The 17,721-nt window shown below is 34.5% G+C and overlaps 3 protein-coding genes across 3 annotated transcripts; 1 reads left to right on the plus strand and 2 right to left on the minus strand.

Moving 5' to 3' along the window:
* Positions 1 to 219: 219 nt before the first annotated feature.
* On the plus strand, positions 220 to 6,567 carry LOC120181730 (probable serine/threonine-protein kinase PBL19). The gene is made up of 5 exons (XM_039186813.1): positions 220 to 433; positions 5,027 to 5,379; positions 5,466 to 5,726; positions 5,806 to 5,928; positions 6,005 to 6,567. Exons 1-5 carry the CDS (start codon positions 220 to 222, stop codon positions 6,563 to 6,565), a joined length of 1,512 nt encoding a protein of 503 aa, XP_039042744.1. The 3' UTR covers positions 6,566 to 6,567.
* Positions 6,568 to 6,843: 276 nt separating this feature from the next.
* Positions 6,844 to 7,344, minus strand: LOC120181648 (FCS-Like Zinc finger 3-like). Its single transcript, XM_039186734.1, has 2 exons — positions 7,154 to 7,344; positions 6,844 to 7,021 (listed from the first exon to the last, which is right to left on the minus strand). Exons 1-2 carry the CDS (start codon positions 7,267 to 7,269, stop codon positions 6,859 to 6,861), a joined length of 279 nt encoding a protein of 92 aa, XP_039042665.1. The 5' UTR covers positions 7,270 to 7,344; the 3' UTR covers positions 6,844 to 6,858.
* A 5,573-nt stretch (positions 7,345 to 12,917) lies between these two features.
* LOC120181632 lies at positions 12,918 to 14,896 on the minus strand. Its single transcript, XM_039186723.1, has 2 exons — positions 14,699 to 14,896; positions 12,918 to 13,598 (listed from the first exon to the last, which is right to left on the minus strand). Exons 1-2 carry the CDS (start codon positions 14,790 to 14,792, stop codon positions 13,012 to 13,014), a joined length of 681 nt encoding a protein of 226 aa, XP_039042654.1. The 5' UTR covers positions 14,793 to 14,896; the 3' UTR covers positions 12,918 to 13,011.
* Between the last annotated feature and the right edge of the window lie 2,825 nt (positions 14,897 to 17,721).

Consider the following 17,721-nt stretch of genomic DNA (forward strand, 5'->3'; position numbering starts at 1 on the left):
ACAACCTTGAGCTTGGCATTTCATTAAACTAATGGTTTTTAACCATCTTCCCATATTCTTCTCTCAACTTTTTATAAAATAAAAAAAGTCTGTCTTTAAATCTTCCTTCCAACTGGGTTCTTTATTTTCTCTGTAAATCTTCCATTTTTTTAACAATGGTGTTGGAATGAACTAAGAAAGTTTGAGTTTTTGTTGTTGATAGTGTAAGGAGAAATAAGAATGGAGAAGAAGATGAAGGGAGGAAGGTCTTTAGTAGAGACTCCAACTTATATTCTTGTCTCTTTGATTACAGTGTTGGTTTTCGTTTTCTATTTAGTTGAAAGCTCCATTTATACATTTGTAAAGGTGGGAATTGAGCTTAACTCTGGTTTTAGTTCTGGGAAAGTATGGGGTATGTTTGGTAACTCTGGTTTTAGTTCTGGGAAAGTATGGGGTATGTTTGGTTACTGAGAAAATGTCGAAAAGCATGAAGGATGAAAGAGATGAAGATTATTAGTATGTGTTTATAAAAATTTAAAATTCAATTTGTTATTTAACGTTTATAATAATTTTGTTAAGGTTATAATAAGTTCTTAAGTTAGTTTGGTGATTAGGTGTTTAGTTTTAGTTCCTAAATGTTTATGGTCAAATTTCATTGAAAGTATTTTTTTTTCATTAACTAAACGATATCGTTTTAGTGGGGGAGTCACGTCATCTCTGTCACGAAACGGAGATGTCATGTCACTATTTTGTTAATAGATTAATGGTAATATGATATAATTGTATTTAAACATAAACGTCAATGTTAAAATTGACGAAATTAAATCAGTAGTGGCATAAACGAGCCTAAACTTAAATATGAGTAGTATTTGAAATAGTTTGTCGTAATAAATTCTAGCATCAGGTGATTCTTTATTAGGGATGATAACGGGTCGGGTATTGATTCCCCGTCCCCGTTTAAAAAACTCGTACCCGTTCCCGCTTAAAAAATCACGGGGATTTAAACGGGGATCTCCATTGGTTAATCAGGGAAAATCGCGAGGAAACGGGTATCTCCGTTTAACACAAACAGTTATTTAAACTGGTATCGGGTCGGGTATATATATTTAAATTAAATATATAAATATTATATATATATATATTATTTAAATTAAATTTATTAATATTATATATATAAAAATAATTATTATTTTTAATATTTATCGGGCTGGGTAATCGAGACGGGGATTACTAAACCCGTCCTCATCCCTGTTTAACAAAAACGGTTTTCCTCGTCCCCGTCCTCATTTAGCATAAACGATTTTTTTTCGTCCCCGTTTAATTCGATTTTCCCCGTCGAGTTCGGATTTATTTGTCATCCCTATTCTTTATTAGTAGCCAACAACATAAGAAAAATGATTAATACAAAAATAAATGTCTAAACTATGTCTCGAAAAATATTTTAGTGCCTAAAGAATTTTTCGCTAAAAATAGGTGTCTTAACGTTTTTTCAGTTAAACTTTTAGACGCATATTGTTTATTTTTTAATTTTTTAATCATACAAATATTTTTAATTAAAAAAGTTTAATTTATTTATAACAAAACTCAATTTTTTACTGAAATTATAAAAAAAAACCCTAAAAATTAAAATATTCCATTTAAATCCCCATTACCAACTGTCAATGACCATCTCCGATCACCATCTTCATCGTCAAAAGATCATCCACTCGTCGCCATCCACTCATTGATCAATCGTAATCCTTACCATCCCCAAAATACCTAAATATAAAATTCCCAATATCTAAATCCCTAATTCTCATTTTTAATTTCTTAATTCAAACGGTCGCGGGCCACCATCGTCATTGTCGAACGGTTGAGTTTTGATAGAACGACTACGTCGGCTTAAAATCTGACGAAAGGTTGAACTCTTCTCCACCGTAAATAGTAGCATATTATGACGAAAGGTCAACGGGAGTTTAATCGAGGGTCAACGTCAATGACGATGACGGTAGCAGTGAAGGTCATCATTGACTGGCCGATGACTTTTGGAAGAGGAAATGGGAAAGAAGAATTGGAGGGGAGGGGGCTACACACGGGAGGAGGGCTGCTGATTTTTTTTACAGTTTTTTAATTTTAAATAAATTTTCAAAAATTATCAGAACGTAACATATGTCACTTTACAGATATTTTTAATGACGGTTAACGTCCAGACACTTAAAAGTGTAACGTTTAAAACATTAGACACTTATTTTTAACAAAAAAATTCTGTAAACACTAAAATATTTTTTGATACATAATTTAGATATTTATTTTTATATTGACCCCAATAAAAATAATGGTTAACATATACAACAACAAAAAAAAAACCCAATTCCCATATGCAATGGGGTAAGGGGAGGTAAGGTAATAGGCTGCCCCCAACGCCAGGTTGAGAGTAGTTTCCGTGGAAGATCTCCGACAGTCAGAAAATTAAAAATATAGATAAAATGCAATGCATGTATAAATAAATACATAAATACATAGTTGAACAGTATTCATATGCAGTCATTAATATCATTAATATCATATGCGCGTCTGTAATGGACAGTAATCCCTGCAAATAAATCCCTGCGAAAAAATCTCTGCATATAGACAAAAACATAAGACCCGACTAAACTTAAAAGTGAAAGAGAATGATACACAGAAGTCAACGATAGCAAGCCCAGTTCTAAGCATTCATAAATACCAATAACAAAAACGTATAAAAAGTAGAAATCATGGAAATTACTATAAAGGCATTAAAAGAAGACAGATATGATACAGATGATACACTCTAGAGATGTGACCCACGCTACTCGACTACCCTAGTCTTAAGTCTCCATACTTTCCTATCAGAGGTCATGTCCTCGGTAAGGGCTAAATCCATCAAATCAGATCTCAAACAGTCTTCCCACTTCTGCGTTGGTCGTCATCTCCTTCTGACACCGTCGACTGTAATCGACTCTACCATCCTGACCGCATCCGACGGTAGTCGCCTTAGGACATGCCCAAACCACCGTAGTCTTCCATCTCTCAATTTTTCGGAAACAAACACCACCCCAAGGACATCCTAATAGTAGAGTTTGTTGTCATATCCCACAAAGTCCTAACGCATGTCCATCGAAGCATTCTCATTTCTGCGGCCTCTATCCTCCTTACATGATCCTTATTGGTTGCCCAACATTCTGATCCATACAACAGCGCTGGTCTTATTGTCATTCTATAAAATTTTCTTTTAAGTTTTAGTAGCACCTTCTTATCACACAAAACTCCAATAGCGGCTCTCCACTTTAGCCATCCCACATTTATACGATGTGTAATGTCATCATCTACACCCCATCTTTATGTATCATAGACCCTAGGTACTTAAAACAATCATTTGTGAAAAAAACGTGTCATTTTATGCATATTTCTACATCTTCAACGTTTTAATCCCACTAAAATTTAAACATAAATACCCAATGATTAACATATCTATGTTAATAATAGCATAAATGACGAAGGATGATAAAGGTGCACACACTTTGCGATTCTCTATTAACTGTATTTTTATTATATTTAAGTTTTAAAATTGTCAAATATCTCAAGTGGGGCCCACGTGATCTCCCTCGTGTCTGCCGCTCGTGTGTCTTGTTAAGACGTGTCTCGTTAATTGCATCCATCGACCTATGTCCTGGGTTTTCCCCTTTATTTATTATAAATGTTGAAACACCCTAAAGGGATTTATGTCCCATAACTATTAACATTTTTTATCCCTGGAATTTTTATCTTCTTGTTGTGAAATTTAGGTTTACAACATAAATGATTCTCCGAATTCGATAATTTTGATCTGATTTTAATCTTTATTTTTTATTAAATCAATCCCTAAACTTAGAAAGTTAGGTCAAAATAATCACTATATAATCTCGATATAAGATTGTAATATATATTTTAAAAATTAATATATTAATCATATTAATTAATTTGTGTCACATTTTCAAATTTCAAAAAAGTATTTGATCGAACTTATTAAATTCAAGAGACAATTTAATAGAAAGAAAAAGTTTATATGCCAATTTGATCCAATTTGCTAAGTTAAATAATCTATTCGATGAATAAAAAGTACATGGGACAACTTCATAAAAATGCCAAGTTTAAGGATTGATTTGTATTTAAACCTAAAATATATTAACCTATCTATTCCATAAAGACATTAAATACTTATTGGGTAAAATATATAAATAGTTCCTTGACTATAGAATATTGTTTGATTAGGTCTCTCGACTATTAAAAGTTACAAAATAATTTTTTGATTATAAGGAGTTATTTTTTGAGTCATTTGACTATTAAAAGTTACAAAATGGTCACCCGACTATTCATTATGTTCTAAACACGTCATTTTTCGTTAAAAAATTGACGATAATTTGATATGTATGTTAACTTGTCGATTGAGATATGATAAAATATGATATCATAATCTCAAATAACTATCATATCTCATTCAGCATGCTAACGTCCAACTCTACTGTCCTTGTTTTTTTTAACGAAAATTGACGAGTTCAAAACATAATTAATAATCGAGTAATCACTTTATAACTTTTAATAGCAGAGAGATTCAATAAATCAACTTCTTATAATCAAAAAATTATTTTATAATTTTTAATAATAAATAAACTTAATAAAATAATATAATATAATCAGAATATCATTTGTATATTTTATTTGTATTTAATTAAACACACACTCCTAGAATCATAACCACAGCCATATTAATTGAATTGCTACTTAATTCGCAGAACCAGAACTGTAGCTGAATGGCATCTTAGGATCTGTGTAGCCTACATATCATAATCCAATGTCCTCTTTCAAAGAGACAAAAATATATATTAGTAACCTTAACTTCACGAATCCTCCAGAAGAGTGTTTCTGGGGATTATGAACTCGCTACACTCATCCATCGATGGGGGAGATTCGGTAGATATGCTCCTCCCCTCTATTTTCCTTTTATTTATCGAACTCTCTGCTTTTGAAGGTAGAGATTTTCCATCTGGGAAATCACATGGATGGTGAAAATCACTAGATTTTCCATCTAGTAGAAGCAAGGGGCAAAGATCGGCACCGGAGTTGAAACAAGAAAGGAAATCAGAGGGGTTTTCTGGGAATGATCGATTCACAAAGTCCACATGTTCAGTCTCACTAGCTTCTCCTCGCAGCATACCGGAGTTGTACGAAGCAAAAGCTCCCAATTTGAGGGTCTTCTCTTTCTCAGAGCTTAAACAAGCCACTCGTGATTTCAATCTGCAACTTAAGATCGGCGAAGGCGGCTTTGGGAGCGTCTACAAAGGAACCATCAAGCCTGCTGATGGAAATGGCGACGAGCCTTTGGTGGTTGCTATTAAGCAGCTTAACAAGAATGGTTTGCAGGTACTCCCTTTAGCTCTGTTTGGGGACTGAGAAAAGTTTCCTAAGACTTTCGTTTCATAGTTGTGTTTGAACTTCGATCTGTATAGGGACATAAGCAATGGGTGGCGGAGGTTCAATTTCTTGGTGTCGTTGAACACCCGAATCTCGTTAAACTTATCGGATATTGCGCCGCTGATGGAGAACGGGGGATCCAGCTTCTTCTGGTATACGAGTTTATGCAAAATAAGAGCTTGGAGGATCATCTTTTCCGTCGTGTATTCGCACCACTTTCCTGGGAAACAAGATTACAGATAATACTGGGAGCAGCACAAGGATTAGCTTATCTACACGAGGGCTTAGAAGTTCAGGTTCGTTTCTTAGACACTTTAACAACGCATTATCATCAGATTTTGGTTATCTAAATCTATGGTTTGATAATAATGCAAGATCATATATCGGGACCTCAAAGCCTCCAATGTGTTATTGGATGAGAAGTTCAACCCAAAACTTTCGGATTTCGGGCTGGCAAGGGAGGGGCCAATGGCTGGCCGTACCCATGTTTCAACAGCGGTTAGTATTTCTATTATGTACTGTTTGAAACTTTGAACAACATGAAACATCCTATTACTTGTTTCATTGTGATCAGGTTGTTGGGACATATGGTTATGCCGCTCCCGATTACATTGAAACGGGACATTTAACCGATAAGAGCGATGTATGGAGTTTCGGAGTGGTACTATACGAGATACTTTCAGGCAGGCGGTCATTAGAAAGAGGGCGTCCGAAAGCAGAGGAGAAACTGTTGGAATGGGTGAAACAGTTCCCCGCTGATAGTAAAAAGTTCAGCTTAATAATGGACCCTCGACTAGGAAACCAGTATTCTCTGGGTGCAGCTAGAGAAATTGCTAAGTTAGCAGATGCTTGTTTAGTGAAAGGTCAGAAGCAGCGGCCCAAGATGAGTGAGGTGGTGGAGAGACTAAAGCAGATAATCCAAGTTTCAGAGGGTGGAATCGCCAGCAAATCGGAGAGTCCTCTCGAGGCATCGGAAATTCAAGCAAGCGAGACGGAAGAGAACTCGAATAATCGAGCCTTGGAATCATGGAAGAGGCGGATGGCACACCTTGCGAAATTGGGAGAGCATGCAGATGGTGCAAGTAGGAGGAGATTGATAATGCTGCAGCGGGCCAAAGTGCCTGCTCTTCATTAATGTAGTATTCTTCTATTTAAAAGATTTGAATTTGAGTAATTACATTAGAATACTCAAATTCGAATAACTATACCATCATCATCGCAATAGGATAGATCTTTTTAACTTATTTTCATTAATGAAAAACGCATAATCCGACGCCCCTCCCCCTTCCAGACATCCGCGCCCTCGACCATCAACCTCGTGGGGGGGGGGGGACTAAATACAAAATTTTCTCAGTTTTGATTTGTTCACTCAAAATCGATACATCAAAATGCCTAGAAAAGAGCAAGACGTGATCAGTGATTACTGGATTAATTCACAGCAACCGTGCCGGTCCGTACAGTTTTGTTACCGGTAGAGTTCTGGGCATCTGATTTCCTAAAAGATCTACCGGATTTCCTGTTCTTGTCTCTCGATTCGTCCACCTCCAGCTGTTCTTGTCTACACTCTTTGCTGCAAAACGGTGTATTCCCTCTGCAATAATTTCCCACCAAGACCAAAATCAATCACAAACGCTCAAACAATAAAAAGTTCTCCGTTTGTACTAAATTCTCATAGCTAAACACGATCCTATGAATTAAAAGCGAATGATGAGAAAAAACTAACCTGTACATGAAAATGTCGGAATTGTGAAGCGATTTGCGGCAAAGAGAGCAGGCATCGAGGTAGTGGGCATCGTACTGATCTTGGCACCCGGAGTAATAATAATAATAACCCGACATGCTTCACTGCTATTTAACGATTTCTAACAAAACAACACAGAAAGGGAAGAAAAACAATGGTCGAAACTGCAAATTTGCAGTTTGAGAAGAAGAAGAGTGAGTGCAGTAGTTCAAGTACGGGAGCCTCGAGACTTTTAAAAAGGGAAAGCTTTGACTGGGGCAACCAAATACTACACGCTCTATTATATAAAAATTAAGTCTTGTTTGTTAAGGACACGTGTTATAATTTCGTTGGAGTGTTGTAAGCGTAAGTGGTTTTTTACGATGCTCTTCTGTATTATTATACAATGCTCATGAGGCATTACACTATCTCCCTTCCCGTTAAAAGTGTTATATATGGGTAAAGTGGACAAATGGTCCTTTGACTATAGTTGTTACTTTGTTGAGTCTCCTAACTTGTCAAATGATCATTATGATAAAATTATCCTGAGTTCTCGACTATTAAAAGTTGTAAAATGGCCATTTGACTATTTATATATTCTAAACTCGTCATTTTTTGTTAAAAAGGGACAACAATATGAGTTGGACGTTAACTTTACTGATTTTGATATTGTAAAATTTGATCTAAAAATCTCAAATGACTATCATATCACAGTCAACATGTTAGCGTTAAACTTAGACAATTGTTATTTTTTAACTGAAAAATGACGAATTTAGAAGACATGAATAATCAAATGATCATTTTGTAACTTTTAATAGTTGAGAGACTCAACAAACGTAACACCCTATAGTTGGGTGTATATATAAAAATACACAAATGGTTCTCTTGATTATATTTTAATGATAATAGTTTATGAACAATAATAAAATTCAGTATTCATTTTGCGAAAATTGCACCTAAGATTAATTAATTATGAGTGTGATAATAAACAGGTCATTCTTCTCCTAAAAAGTTATAAATAGGTCTTTTCGGCGTTAACATTTAGGCGCATGTCTAATGTGGCATGGTATAATAACTTGTCTAGTCTTTAAAACTTATACATTATATTAATTTTGTCCTAATTTAAAACAACTCAAAAATATATAAACGGTTGTCACTTGTCAGTAACTTTAGGGTTTCATTAGACATTTGTTAAAAAATGTTTAATCACGTTATCTTGAGTAGCGTTTTCAAGTAATACAAACGAAACATGCAGCAAATATTGGTGTCATTTACTCACTGCTTGTACTCATGCACGATAATCCATAGATTATATCGCAATTCCAGTACAAATCAGCCGCATTTATGGGAATATATATGTCATGGGGGTGTTGCTGGGCAATTATGGAGGAGAAGGGGAAGAATATAGAAACCTCAAAAATTATGATGTATTTTTTTAATGGGAAAAATTGGGTTGGCACTTTATGATTCTTCTGGAGGAGACGACTTGATAGGGTCCCCTAGGTTTTTTGAGTTGAGTAATACTGGGGTATTATCCGTAGGGTCCACGTTTTGTAATATAAAAAGACCCCATGAAACCGAGTGGACGTAGGCCCCACCAGCACAAACAAAAGCGTCGAATAGTGGGGCCCGCCTTACGCATGATCTATCTGGCTCTTTTTCCTAGGTCCTTATCTCTTGGGCCCACGCGATGCTGTCCGTGGGCTTTTTTACCCACCGTTTATTTTTATTTTTACTTTTCTAACACCGTTCGATCAATATTTCCAAAACTAACACCCTTTCTGCTGAGTTGGCAAAGGCGCGTCCCCGGGGACGCGCTTTACCCGTGTTTTCGCTGAGTTGGATGCCACGTGTGAAAGGCGCGTCCCCGGGGACGCGCCTTTGCCATATCAGCAGACACGTGTGGAAGGCGCATCCCCGGGGACGCGCCTTCCATTAAATGTCATAAATGCCCCCATCCGTTTTTCCTAACTACCCCTCCTCCTCCCCTATATAAACCTCATCAACCCTCACTCATTCTTCACACCAAAATCATCTTCTCCTCTCTTATATAACTCAAATTCTCCAACTATTTGAGTTTTAAATTTGTTATTAGTGGTAAGAAATTTATTTTTATGTTAGTATTTTTTTAAATAGTTATTATTTTTTATATTAATATATTTATGTAAATATTATTTTTTTATTAAAATAATATTTATATAATTATTATTTATTTAGAATTATTAATTTTTTTGCTAATTATATTGTTTTGTCTACAGTTATAATGGAAAACGAAATGCTGTTGCGATTGGATATTGATCATATCTCCAGACATTTTAGCGATATGGTAATATTTTTTATAATTAATGTTAATATTTATTTTAAAGTTATTATGAATTTATATTAATTTTTATTTTAAAGGTCCATTGCTATTGAGGGACTCAGGTCGTCCAAAATCTACTAGAATACATTGTGATATGGATATTCGGGAGAAGTCAACAGAACAAAAACGATGTGGGCATTGTAGAAACATCGGGCACAATAAAAAAAAATGTCCAGCTCTGTTATCATCATATAACCGTTAACTCTTATGTAATTAAAGTTTTTAAATGAATGTTTTTATTTCTAATAATTTAATGTTATTGCATTTATATAATTTGTCAATGTATGTACACCTAAATAATTTTTTTTAACTTTTAAATACATAAATATATTTAATATATTTATTTAATATAATATTTAATATTATTAGTTATAATTTTTTTTAAATATAATAATAATTCCACCTTCTAAGTAGAGAAAAATATTAAATTAAACAAATTAAAAGTTATTAAAAAATTTATGTATACGATGACACATTTCATGTTCTGATTGGAGGATTAAATTTATTAAATTAAATTTTCAATAAGACTAATTTTATAAAATATGTAAGTCTTGAAGATTAAATATGTAATTATACTAATTTATTAACTTATGCATCAATATTTTCGTTAAATATTGATATGAGATGACTAGATTGATAACATTTAAATAATTAACTGATAAAATTAATAGATCGATAATCAAAATCAAAAATACTCGAAACTTGATAATTCTTACATTATAATCGAAGCATTTTACATAATATATTATTAATTTATAATAATAATAAAAATAAACTATTTATTATAAAACAAAATACGTGTCTGCTGAGTTGGCAAAGGCGCGTCCCCGGGGACGCGCCTTTCACACGTGGCATCCAACTCAGCGAAAAAACCGGGTAAAGCGCGCCCCCGGGGACGCGCCTTTGCCAACTCAGCAGAAAGGGTGTTAGTTTTGGAAATATTGGTGGAACGGTGTTAGAAAAGTAAAAATAAAAACAAACGGTGTCAGTGGGGTAAAAAAGCCGCTGTCCGTGTACCCCGGGCAGCGCCTCCCAACGTCCCTCCCTCCTTTTTTTTTTTAATTGCCCGGGACACGTGCACCATGATCGGAAACGAGGGATCTCCAGCACAGCAAACATAGAAGGTATTTTTGGACGTGCTACGTGGCGGTTATGCGGAATGAGATTTTGAGAAATTATTTAATGTAATTTTCTCAATAAAAGCATATATTAAAAATTACAAAAATTTGCTTCCGGCGTTCTGTTGTACTGTTAAAAATTGCTTCTATTTCGTCTGCCGATGGACCCAATTACTTTTATTCACTTAAGATTTCATATTATTTCTATAATTTTATAAGAACATTTCGGTAACAAATGTGAAAAACATTTTTGAAAACAGCTTCTGGAAGCTGTCATCTGTCTGTCTCACGTCATTTCCTTTCCAACCCTTTTTCCTCCAACCCTAATCCCTCTCTAAAAAGCAACAAAATTGAAATCAGTCGAGAGAATTTACTAAGAAGTTTGTTTATAAGAACTTTTGTAAGGACAATAATTATAATTAATAATTATTAAATGAGGTACTTACTTGAGTGGAACTGAAAAGTGATTGTGATTTGAGCACTCAGTCACCCACTTGCGTCTGGACCACAACACCACTAGGCTGTTTTCTTCCCGAATAACATTGCCACTGCATTCCATCGTCAAATCAAAGGCTGTTGCCTCTGAATTACTTGTTAGCAATAACAACGTAAGATTTTATGTTTAGAAATAAATTTGAATATATACAATTTTAGGGATAAATTTAATCCTGTAAAATTTTAAGAGATCAAAATTTTTTTTAATAAAATAATTTAAAATATAAAATAATTTTAATTTTTTAGCCCCTCAATCCATTCCTGCTCGTTAGGTTCCGAGACTTCTTATTTTTGGGCTGCCTAACTATTTCAGACCTTGCTCCCTTCGAGTTTTCACGGGCCTGATTAAGGTATTGGGGTTGTTTAATACTCTCGATCGTTTGCAATGGATGTCCGATCTCTTTGTTGCAGTTATTAGTGTTTGAATACATGATCTCTAGGAACAACAACGATTCCTTAACTACTGAGGTAAGTTGGTTCGTACATGATTTATTTAGTTAATAGTGAAAAACAAAATTTATTAAATAATTCTTGTTTATTAAAAAATATAAAATTTTAATAAATTGATTATTGCCAATATACTGTATTTTATCAGTTATACAGATTAAATTTAAAATACTTGATTAAATTAATTTGAGAGTTAACTTATGAATCAATTATTTTAGCCCCGTTAATACTTTTTTAACTAATAAGCCGTTAGTTTTATTGAAAAAGAAAAACTCAAAATTACAATGATAATTTATAGGTATAAGTGTAAACTAAACATATGATTAGGACATTTCCTATAAAGATTAACACGAAGCTAGCCACTTAATATAATATAGTGATCATACAAGAAAAATGTTAAAAATCCATAAACTCAAACCACAACATGGGATAAAACAATTGAAAGATCACAGAAGGAGATTAACTAACTGAAAGATCATCGAAAATCACGAATCAGAGTCAAACACTGTGAGAAAACTATATTCGAAAACAAACTGCATATCCAAATTAATCTGAGAGTCCAAAATAGGACATATCAGTAGAGTAATAAATAAGCGACATCTTAATAAGTCGAGACGATGTCAAATCCAACCATGAAAAAATAAATAAAAAAACGACCAAACAATCTATAGAGAAAATCGAAAACTTACCAAAAGGTAAAGAAAACCGTGCCATAAAGAAAAAGAAAAATATGCCGTGACAGAGTTATAAAAAAACAAAAGAAGAATAAATATACGATATAAAAATAGATGAAAAATAAAGAATATCATTAACAAATATTTACGATATCCAATAATAAATATTTCATCTAATATGAAATCTACACTTCAAGTCGTTTGAGACTGATTTTCCAAACGAACCCTAAATATATTATTCTGGCCAATTTCAAAAGTTCATTCAGGCATTAAGTACGAGGAAAAAATCACAGAAAGTCTAACGTGCGACAGTCTTAATATACGGCTAAAGAAATGTGTTGTCGATTTTATTATTATTTTTTTAACAAAACTGGTAAAAAATTATCGGAAATATTATTATTTCTACCGGTTTTATTATTATTAAACGCTTTACTGGTTTTGTTAACATATCTGGTAAAACGCTATCGATTTTGTTATTTTTTCTATTGCTTTTGTTATTATTGGATACTTTACCGGAAATGTTAAAAAACATTAATGTTTTAGGTAAAAATAATAATGATTTAGGTAATTTTTTACTAATTTTATTAAAAAAATAATAACAAAACCGATAACATATTTTCTCAGCCGTGTCACGTATAACTCCCAAAAACAAAAGTCAAAAGTGTAGGGTATATTTGGGAAAATTGCATGAGCGTGGAAATATAACTTTCAGTTACAAAATCTCCAGCACAATCACTTGTCTCATTGACCAGTTCATGACATCAATTAGATCTTGTTTAACAACGAAATGATTAAACAACCCAAAGTAATAGTAATACAGTTAAACAACATAGCATTTCTGTGACCAGCATTGCAAGGGAATGCACTTCCACTATAGCACCCCTTATTCTGCTTTATTCCTTCACCACGATCTTCAAGAACGAAGCTAGAGTTCGTCCCACCATTGCTAAAAAGAACACACCAAAAGAAGGGACCCTTGTGGAACCCAATCAACCCGACTCCCACCTCGCTATGCGATTTGTTTCTCACAACTGATAAGCTCTTCTTGTCTTTAACTAGAACATTTGCAAAGGCTAGTGATGGCTCCGTATATTTGGATTGACAACCCACGATGAGGCCGGTAATCGTGCCGATTGTCGGTAGCTCTACACCACAATTGGGAGCAAATACTTCCGTGAAGTCATCCTCAGGTGGTTTACAGCTTACGGCGCTGTTCCCACTGCAGTTCCCCTTGCATAACTCAACATACTGAAGGGCCATGCACCCAAGACCAGGGCTGTCGTTTAGTCGGGAAAGTTTTTGAGCAGTTCTGTTCTGGTTGATGATGTCGACTAGATCATTTGCAGGGTTTCCTGAGGACAAGAACCAATTACAACCAAGGTTTAGAAAAGTTGAATATAACACAAAGAAAAGTATTTTCTGTAAGTAGGTAATGTGTATGATTGCAAACTGGATACACTGGGCTATGCCATTGCACCATGTTTCGTGCTTTCGGAGACAGAAGACCCTACTACACCAATGTTGTACATGGAATCTAACGCAGAATCATTATGTAACAGTATGTAACCAATGTACCAGAATCATTTAAATCCAATGAAGCCTTGCATGCCAAAAAGATGGCAGATGAAATGTCACAGAGGTGAGAAGCCATGGTTCAAATCTCTTCTCTATAGCATGAATAAGAGTGTCATAAAATTGAAAAAATGCAATGTTGATGAAATGACGAATATAGAAGTTATAATCCCATTAACAGGATGGCTCTGAAGTGTGACTTGTTGAATCCAACTGCTAGTGCTTTGGTGATAGATAAACGAGCCCTTTCAATCGGTTAACTTTAGTTGAATAAATGGATGCTGGCTGCAGGTAAAAGTTGAAGAGCCAAATGACTAGATTGTTATGGTGGCTCAAAATAGTAACTCCTTCATTCTCTAATATAACTTTTGATATATAAACAGTACTATCAGTTCAGAATCTTTCTTAGCTGCTCGAATCCGAGTAATTACTCCTTTAGAGAGAACAACATTCTCTTTTACAACTGAGTTTAGTCAATGAGTTCATTTATATTGTTTCGTTGATAGGTACAGTGAACTGCTTAAAGATGTGCATGCTTTGGCTAGAGCAAGACAATCAGGATAAGAAGATAACCCCAGACTTTGGTCATGGAGTTTGACACAAATTGTAATTGAATCTATCCAAATGGTTTTCATAATAAATAGGTGTAATGCATCAGTATCAACATTCTGTCCCAGCAATTTGGTAACCTTTCACACTACAATGGATCGCTTAAGAAATCTAGTGAATGCAAAAGCAGATTTACTCTACAGTTGCAAACATTCTCTCTCAATCTGGAGTTTCATAGTAAGCCACCTAAAAATCTACAGTTAGTGTTCAAAAAATGGATGAGCAGATGATGTATGAACAACAACAAAAGAGAAACGTGCAAGCATCTCACCATAGTGCTTGGAACAAACAAGGGCTGCCAGCAGGAGGTGACATAACAGTAGAATCCACTCACAGAAACAGTGTTTCTTCATCATCATCATCATCAATCCAGTTAACACCCAACAATTGAAAAAGGGAAACCCTGGCTCTAGTTGCAAAAGGGGGTCTTATTTTCGATAACAAGAGAGCTCCTTTAGCTCCAGTTGAAAAAATTTTGCGGGATAAAAAAGAAGGGGGATAAAGTGCAATGAAATCGCAGAGATTAAGGAGAAAAGTCGGGAAGGTGGTCCCAAGTGCACCAGTGACCGTTGATCTATACGGATGAAATGTGTTGGATTTTTTTAAAAGCAAGATAAATAAAGAGGACCCACCCACCAAATGGATGACAATTAAAATGGGAGGTGGCCGCGCCGCTCTTCTCTCGTCGCTTTGTTTTTAAACTGTTTTGAAAACCGGACCGGACCGGACCGGCCGGTTCAATCGGGAACAGTTGCTTAGTCCGGTTCAATCTAAATCGGTTGAATCGTTATTAGTGAACCGGCTAGAACCCTGAACCGTTCGAACCGGAACGATTGAAAACCGGAAAAAACCGGGGAAAACCGGGATTTTTATTTTTTTAAAAAAATTAAACCAAACAACGTCGTTTGTTAAACGAGCCAAGTCGAACTCGAGTATTGTTGAGCTCGACTCGAACTTGAAAACTTTAAAAGTAAGCTCAACTCAACTCTAACTTACAAGCTAAAAATTATCAAGTTCAACTCAAACTCGAAATATAATATTGAAATTTGAACTCAAAAAAGCTTGAACTCAAAAAAAAATTAGAAGCTCGATTGAAGCCTAAAATTCGAGCTTAATTGAAGTTAAATAATAGTTCACTCAATGCTCACCAAAAGGCTCCATGATTTTGAATGTCAAGTTACCTCTATTATTTAAAGAAGTTAGTTATGATGCGCTTCTATGTTTCTTAGCAATGTGAGATTGTTTTGTTCTCATATTTTTACTCTTTAGACTTTTGGGATGTTCTTCTATGTTTCTTAACCATGTGGGATTGTTTAAAAAAAATTAAACCAAACAATATCATTTTGTTATGATTTTTTTAACCCCAAATTTATTTTTTAATTATAGTTATATAATTATATTTATTATTTATTATGTTTTACCTTAAGTATTATGTTATAGTTAATTTGAATCATTTTGTTTCACTTGATTTTATGGTTTTTAACTTATATATGTTATGACTTGCTTTGAATATGACTTGTGATATAAAAAAATATTATTTATTAAATATTTTTATTTAATTTTTTAAATAATTATGATGTTGTCCGATCGGACCGGTTCGACCGGTTGAACCAGTGAACCGGTTCGCTAACCGGTCCGGTTCTGAAAACCATGTCTACTTTTTATTTTTCTTTGATGTTTTAATTGAATTTGACCCTCCTTGCTTTGGATACATAATATAATTATATTCTGGATAATCAAATTCTGATTAAGTTGAAAAAATATATATTTTAATGCCAATTTCATCAGCATATAAGCCGTGTTATTTGCTTCTTGGCTTATGAATTTAATATGGATCCAGTTATTATTCCCCAAAGAGCTACTTCCTACCGAAGATGAAGACCCCCTGGCGAGAGGTCCAGTTTTAGCATGACGAGCTTTTTAAGTATACACCCGACATCTCCTTCACCTACAATTGTGCCCCATCCTTTCTTGACAACTGATTTTGATGCCTTGGTTGAACGCCTATGCTTCCACGACTTCAAGGTCTGAAGCGTCACTTAATTTTCGTGCATGTCCAGCCACAAATCATATCTGTATGATCTGTAACTACCACACCTATAGCTGCTGCGTAGAGGTCAGCAATGCATGCACCGTCCGTCCACATTGCTTTTTATAACGACTGCTGGATGTTTAAACCACATGATGTCACAGCCTGGGCATTGAAGCTGTCAAGAAATCTTGCTGGAGAGTGAGAGCATTAGCCACTACCAACTGGACTGGGTTGGAGCCTACCTTCATGATGTCATACTTGACTGGAAAAGTAAATATATGTTATGACGCTGAAGAAAGATTTTACGCTTCAGCTCTGACTAGAGGCAGCAGGATTGGTATCTGGAAATGTTGTTATTATCTGGACTGGTGCACTCTTCGCTGGCATGCCGAACAACACCTCGGGGACATGTGGGTTCCATGGCAAGCACAAAAACAATTTTTATCTGTTTTGGTTGAATCTGTAATTAACACCGGAAATAATCCTGCCATGTGGACCAGTTCCCGTGGTTGAGACCCATGGTAAAATTGGATAAGAACCAAACCCACCAAATTACAGTCTCTGTAAAACCCATAGTTTTTGGTCAAGTTGTAGAGAGAGTTAAGAAGAAAGGTGGTTTTTGTCACAAGAAAAGAATAAGAAGGGGGTTAACGGGAGTTAATTATTTTTATTGAAAATAAATTAAAAATTTTATGACTGTATTATAAGTTTTAAAAATAGAGTAATCAAAATGTAAACATCCTAAAAATTTGGGAATTATTTTTATACTTTACTCTTATTGTAACCCCCCTAGACCCGGCCTATGCGTTTCGACTAAGTCTAGTAGATCACATTATGATTATTAAAGACATTTTTCGAAACCGTTATTCCATCAATATAAAATCACATTATAAATAACATGAAATTATAAACAAATTATACTATCAAAATCCAACTCGTAAATATAGTACCAATAAATAATAATTTAATTTAAAACATGTCTTCAAATTCAATATCACAATAAACCGAGCAGTATTAGCAAAAGAGTTATCATTATAAAATCCGATATTTTAAAATAAGGTCCATGTCACCAAAATAAAGTCAACTTGCCAGATAAAAACATTACAATCTGATTTACTTCAAGAGATATGTTGATCCTCCAAGTGCTCGAACCAAGGTATCTAACCAACAGTATCTGAAAGGGAAAAACATTTTCAAAAGGTGAGTTAGGCTTAGTGTGTCCCAACATTTCCATAAAATCACAATAGGTACAAATCATAGTC

The sequence above is a fragment of the Hibiscus syriacus genome, unplaced genomic scaffold (assembly GCF_006381635.1).
Source record: "Hibiscus syriacus cultivar Baekdansim isolate YM2019G1 unplaced genomic scaffold, ASM638163v2 tig00112530_pilon, whole genome shotgun sequence".
NCBI classification, from domain to species: Eukaryota; Viridiplantae; Streptophyta; class Magnoliopsida; order Malvales; family Malvaceae; genus Hibiscus; species Hibiscus syriacus.

Bases quoted from the DNA above. Each gene is read 5' to 3' on its own strand.
- LOC120181730 (XM_039186813.1), top strand. From the start codon at position 220: ATGGAGAAGAAGATGAAGGGAGGAAGGTCTTTAGTAGAGACTCCAACT. The intron at 434-5,026 runs GTATGTTTGGTT...ATGGATGGTGAA, and splicing joins TAGTTCTGGGAAAGTATGGG to AATCACTAGATTTTCCATCT. The intron at 5,380-5,465 runs GTACTCCCTTTA...CGATCTGTATAG, and splicing joins TTAACAAGAATGGTTTGCAG to GGACATAAGCAATGGGTGGC.
- LOC120181648 (XM_039186734.1), bottom strand. From the start codon at position 7,269: ATGTCGGGTTATTATTATTATTACTCCGGGTGCCAAGATCAGTACGAT. The intron at 7,022-7,153 runs GTTAGTTTTTTC...AAATTATTGCAG, and splicing joins TCCGACATTTTCATGTACAG to AGGGAATACACCGTTTTGCA.
- LOC120181632 (XM_039186723.1), bottom strand. From the start codon at position 14,792: ATGATGATGATGATGAAGAAACACTGTTTCTGTGAGTGGATTCTACTG. The intron at 13,599-14,698 runs GTGAGATGCTTG...TCTTGTCCTCAG, and splicing joins TGTTTGTTCCAAGCACTATG to GAAACCCTGCAAATGATCTA.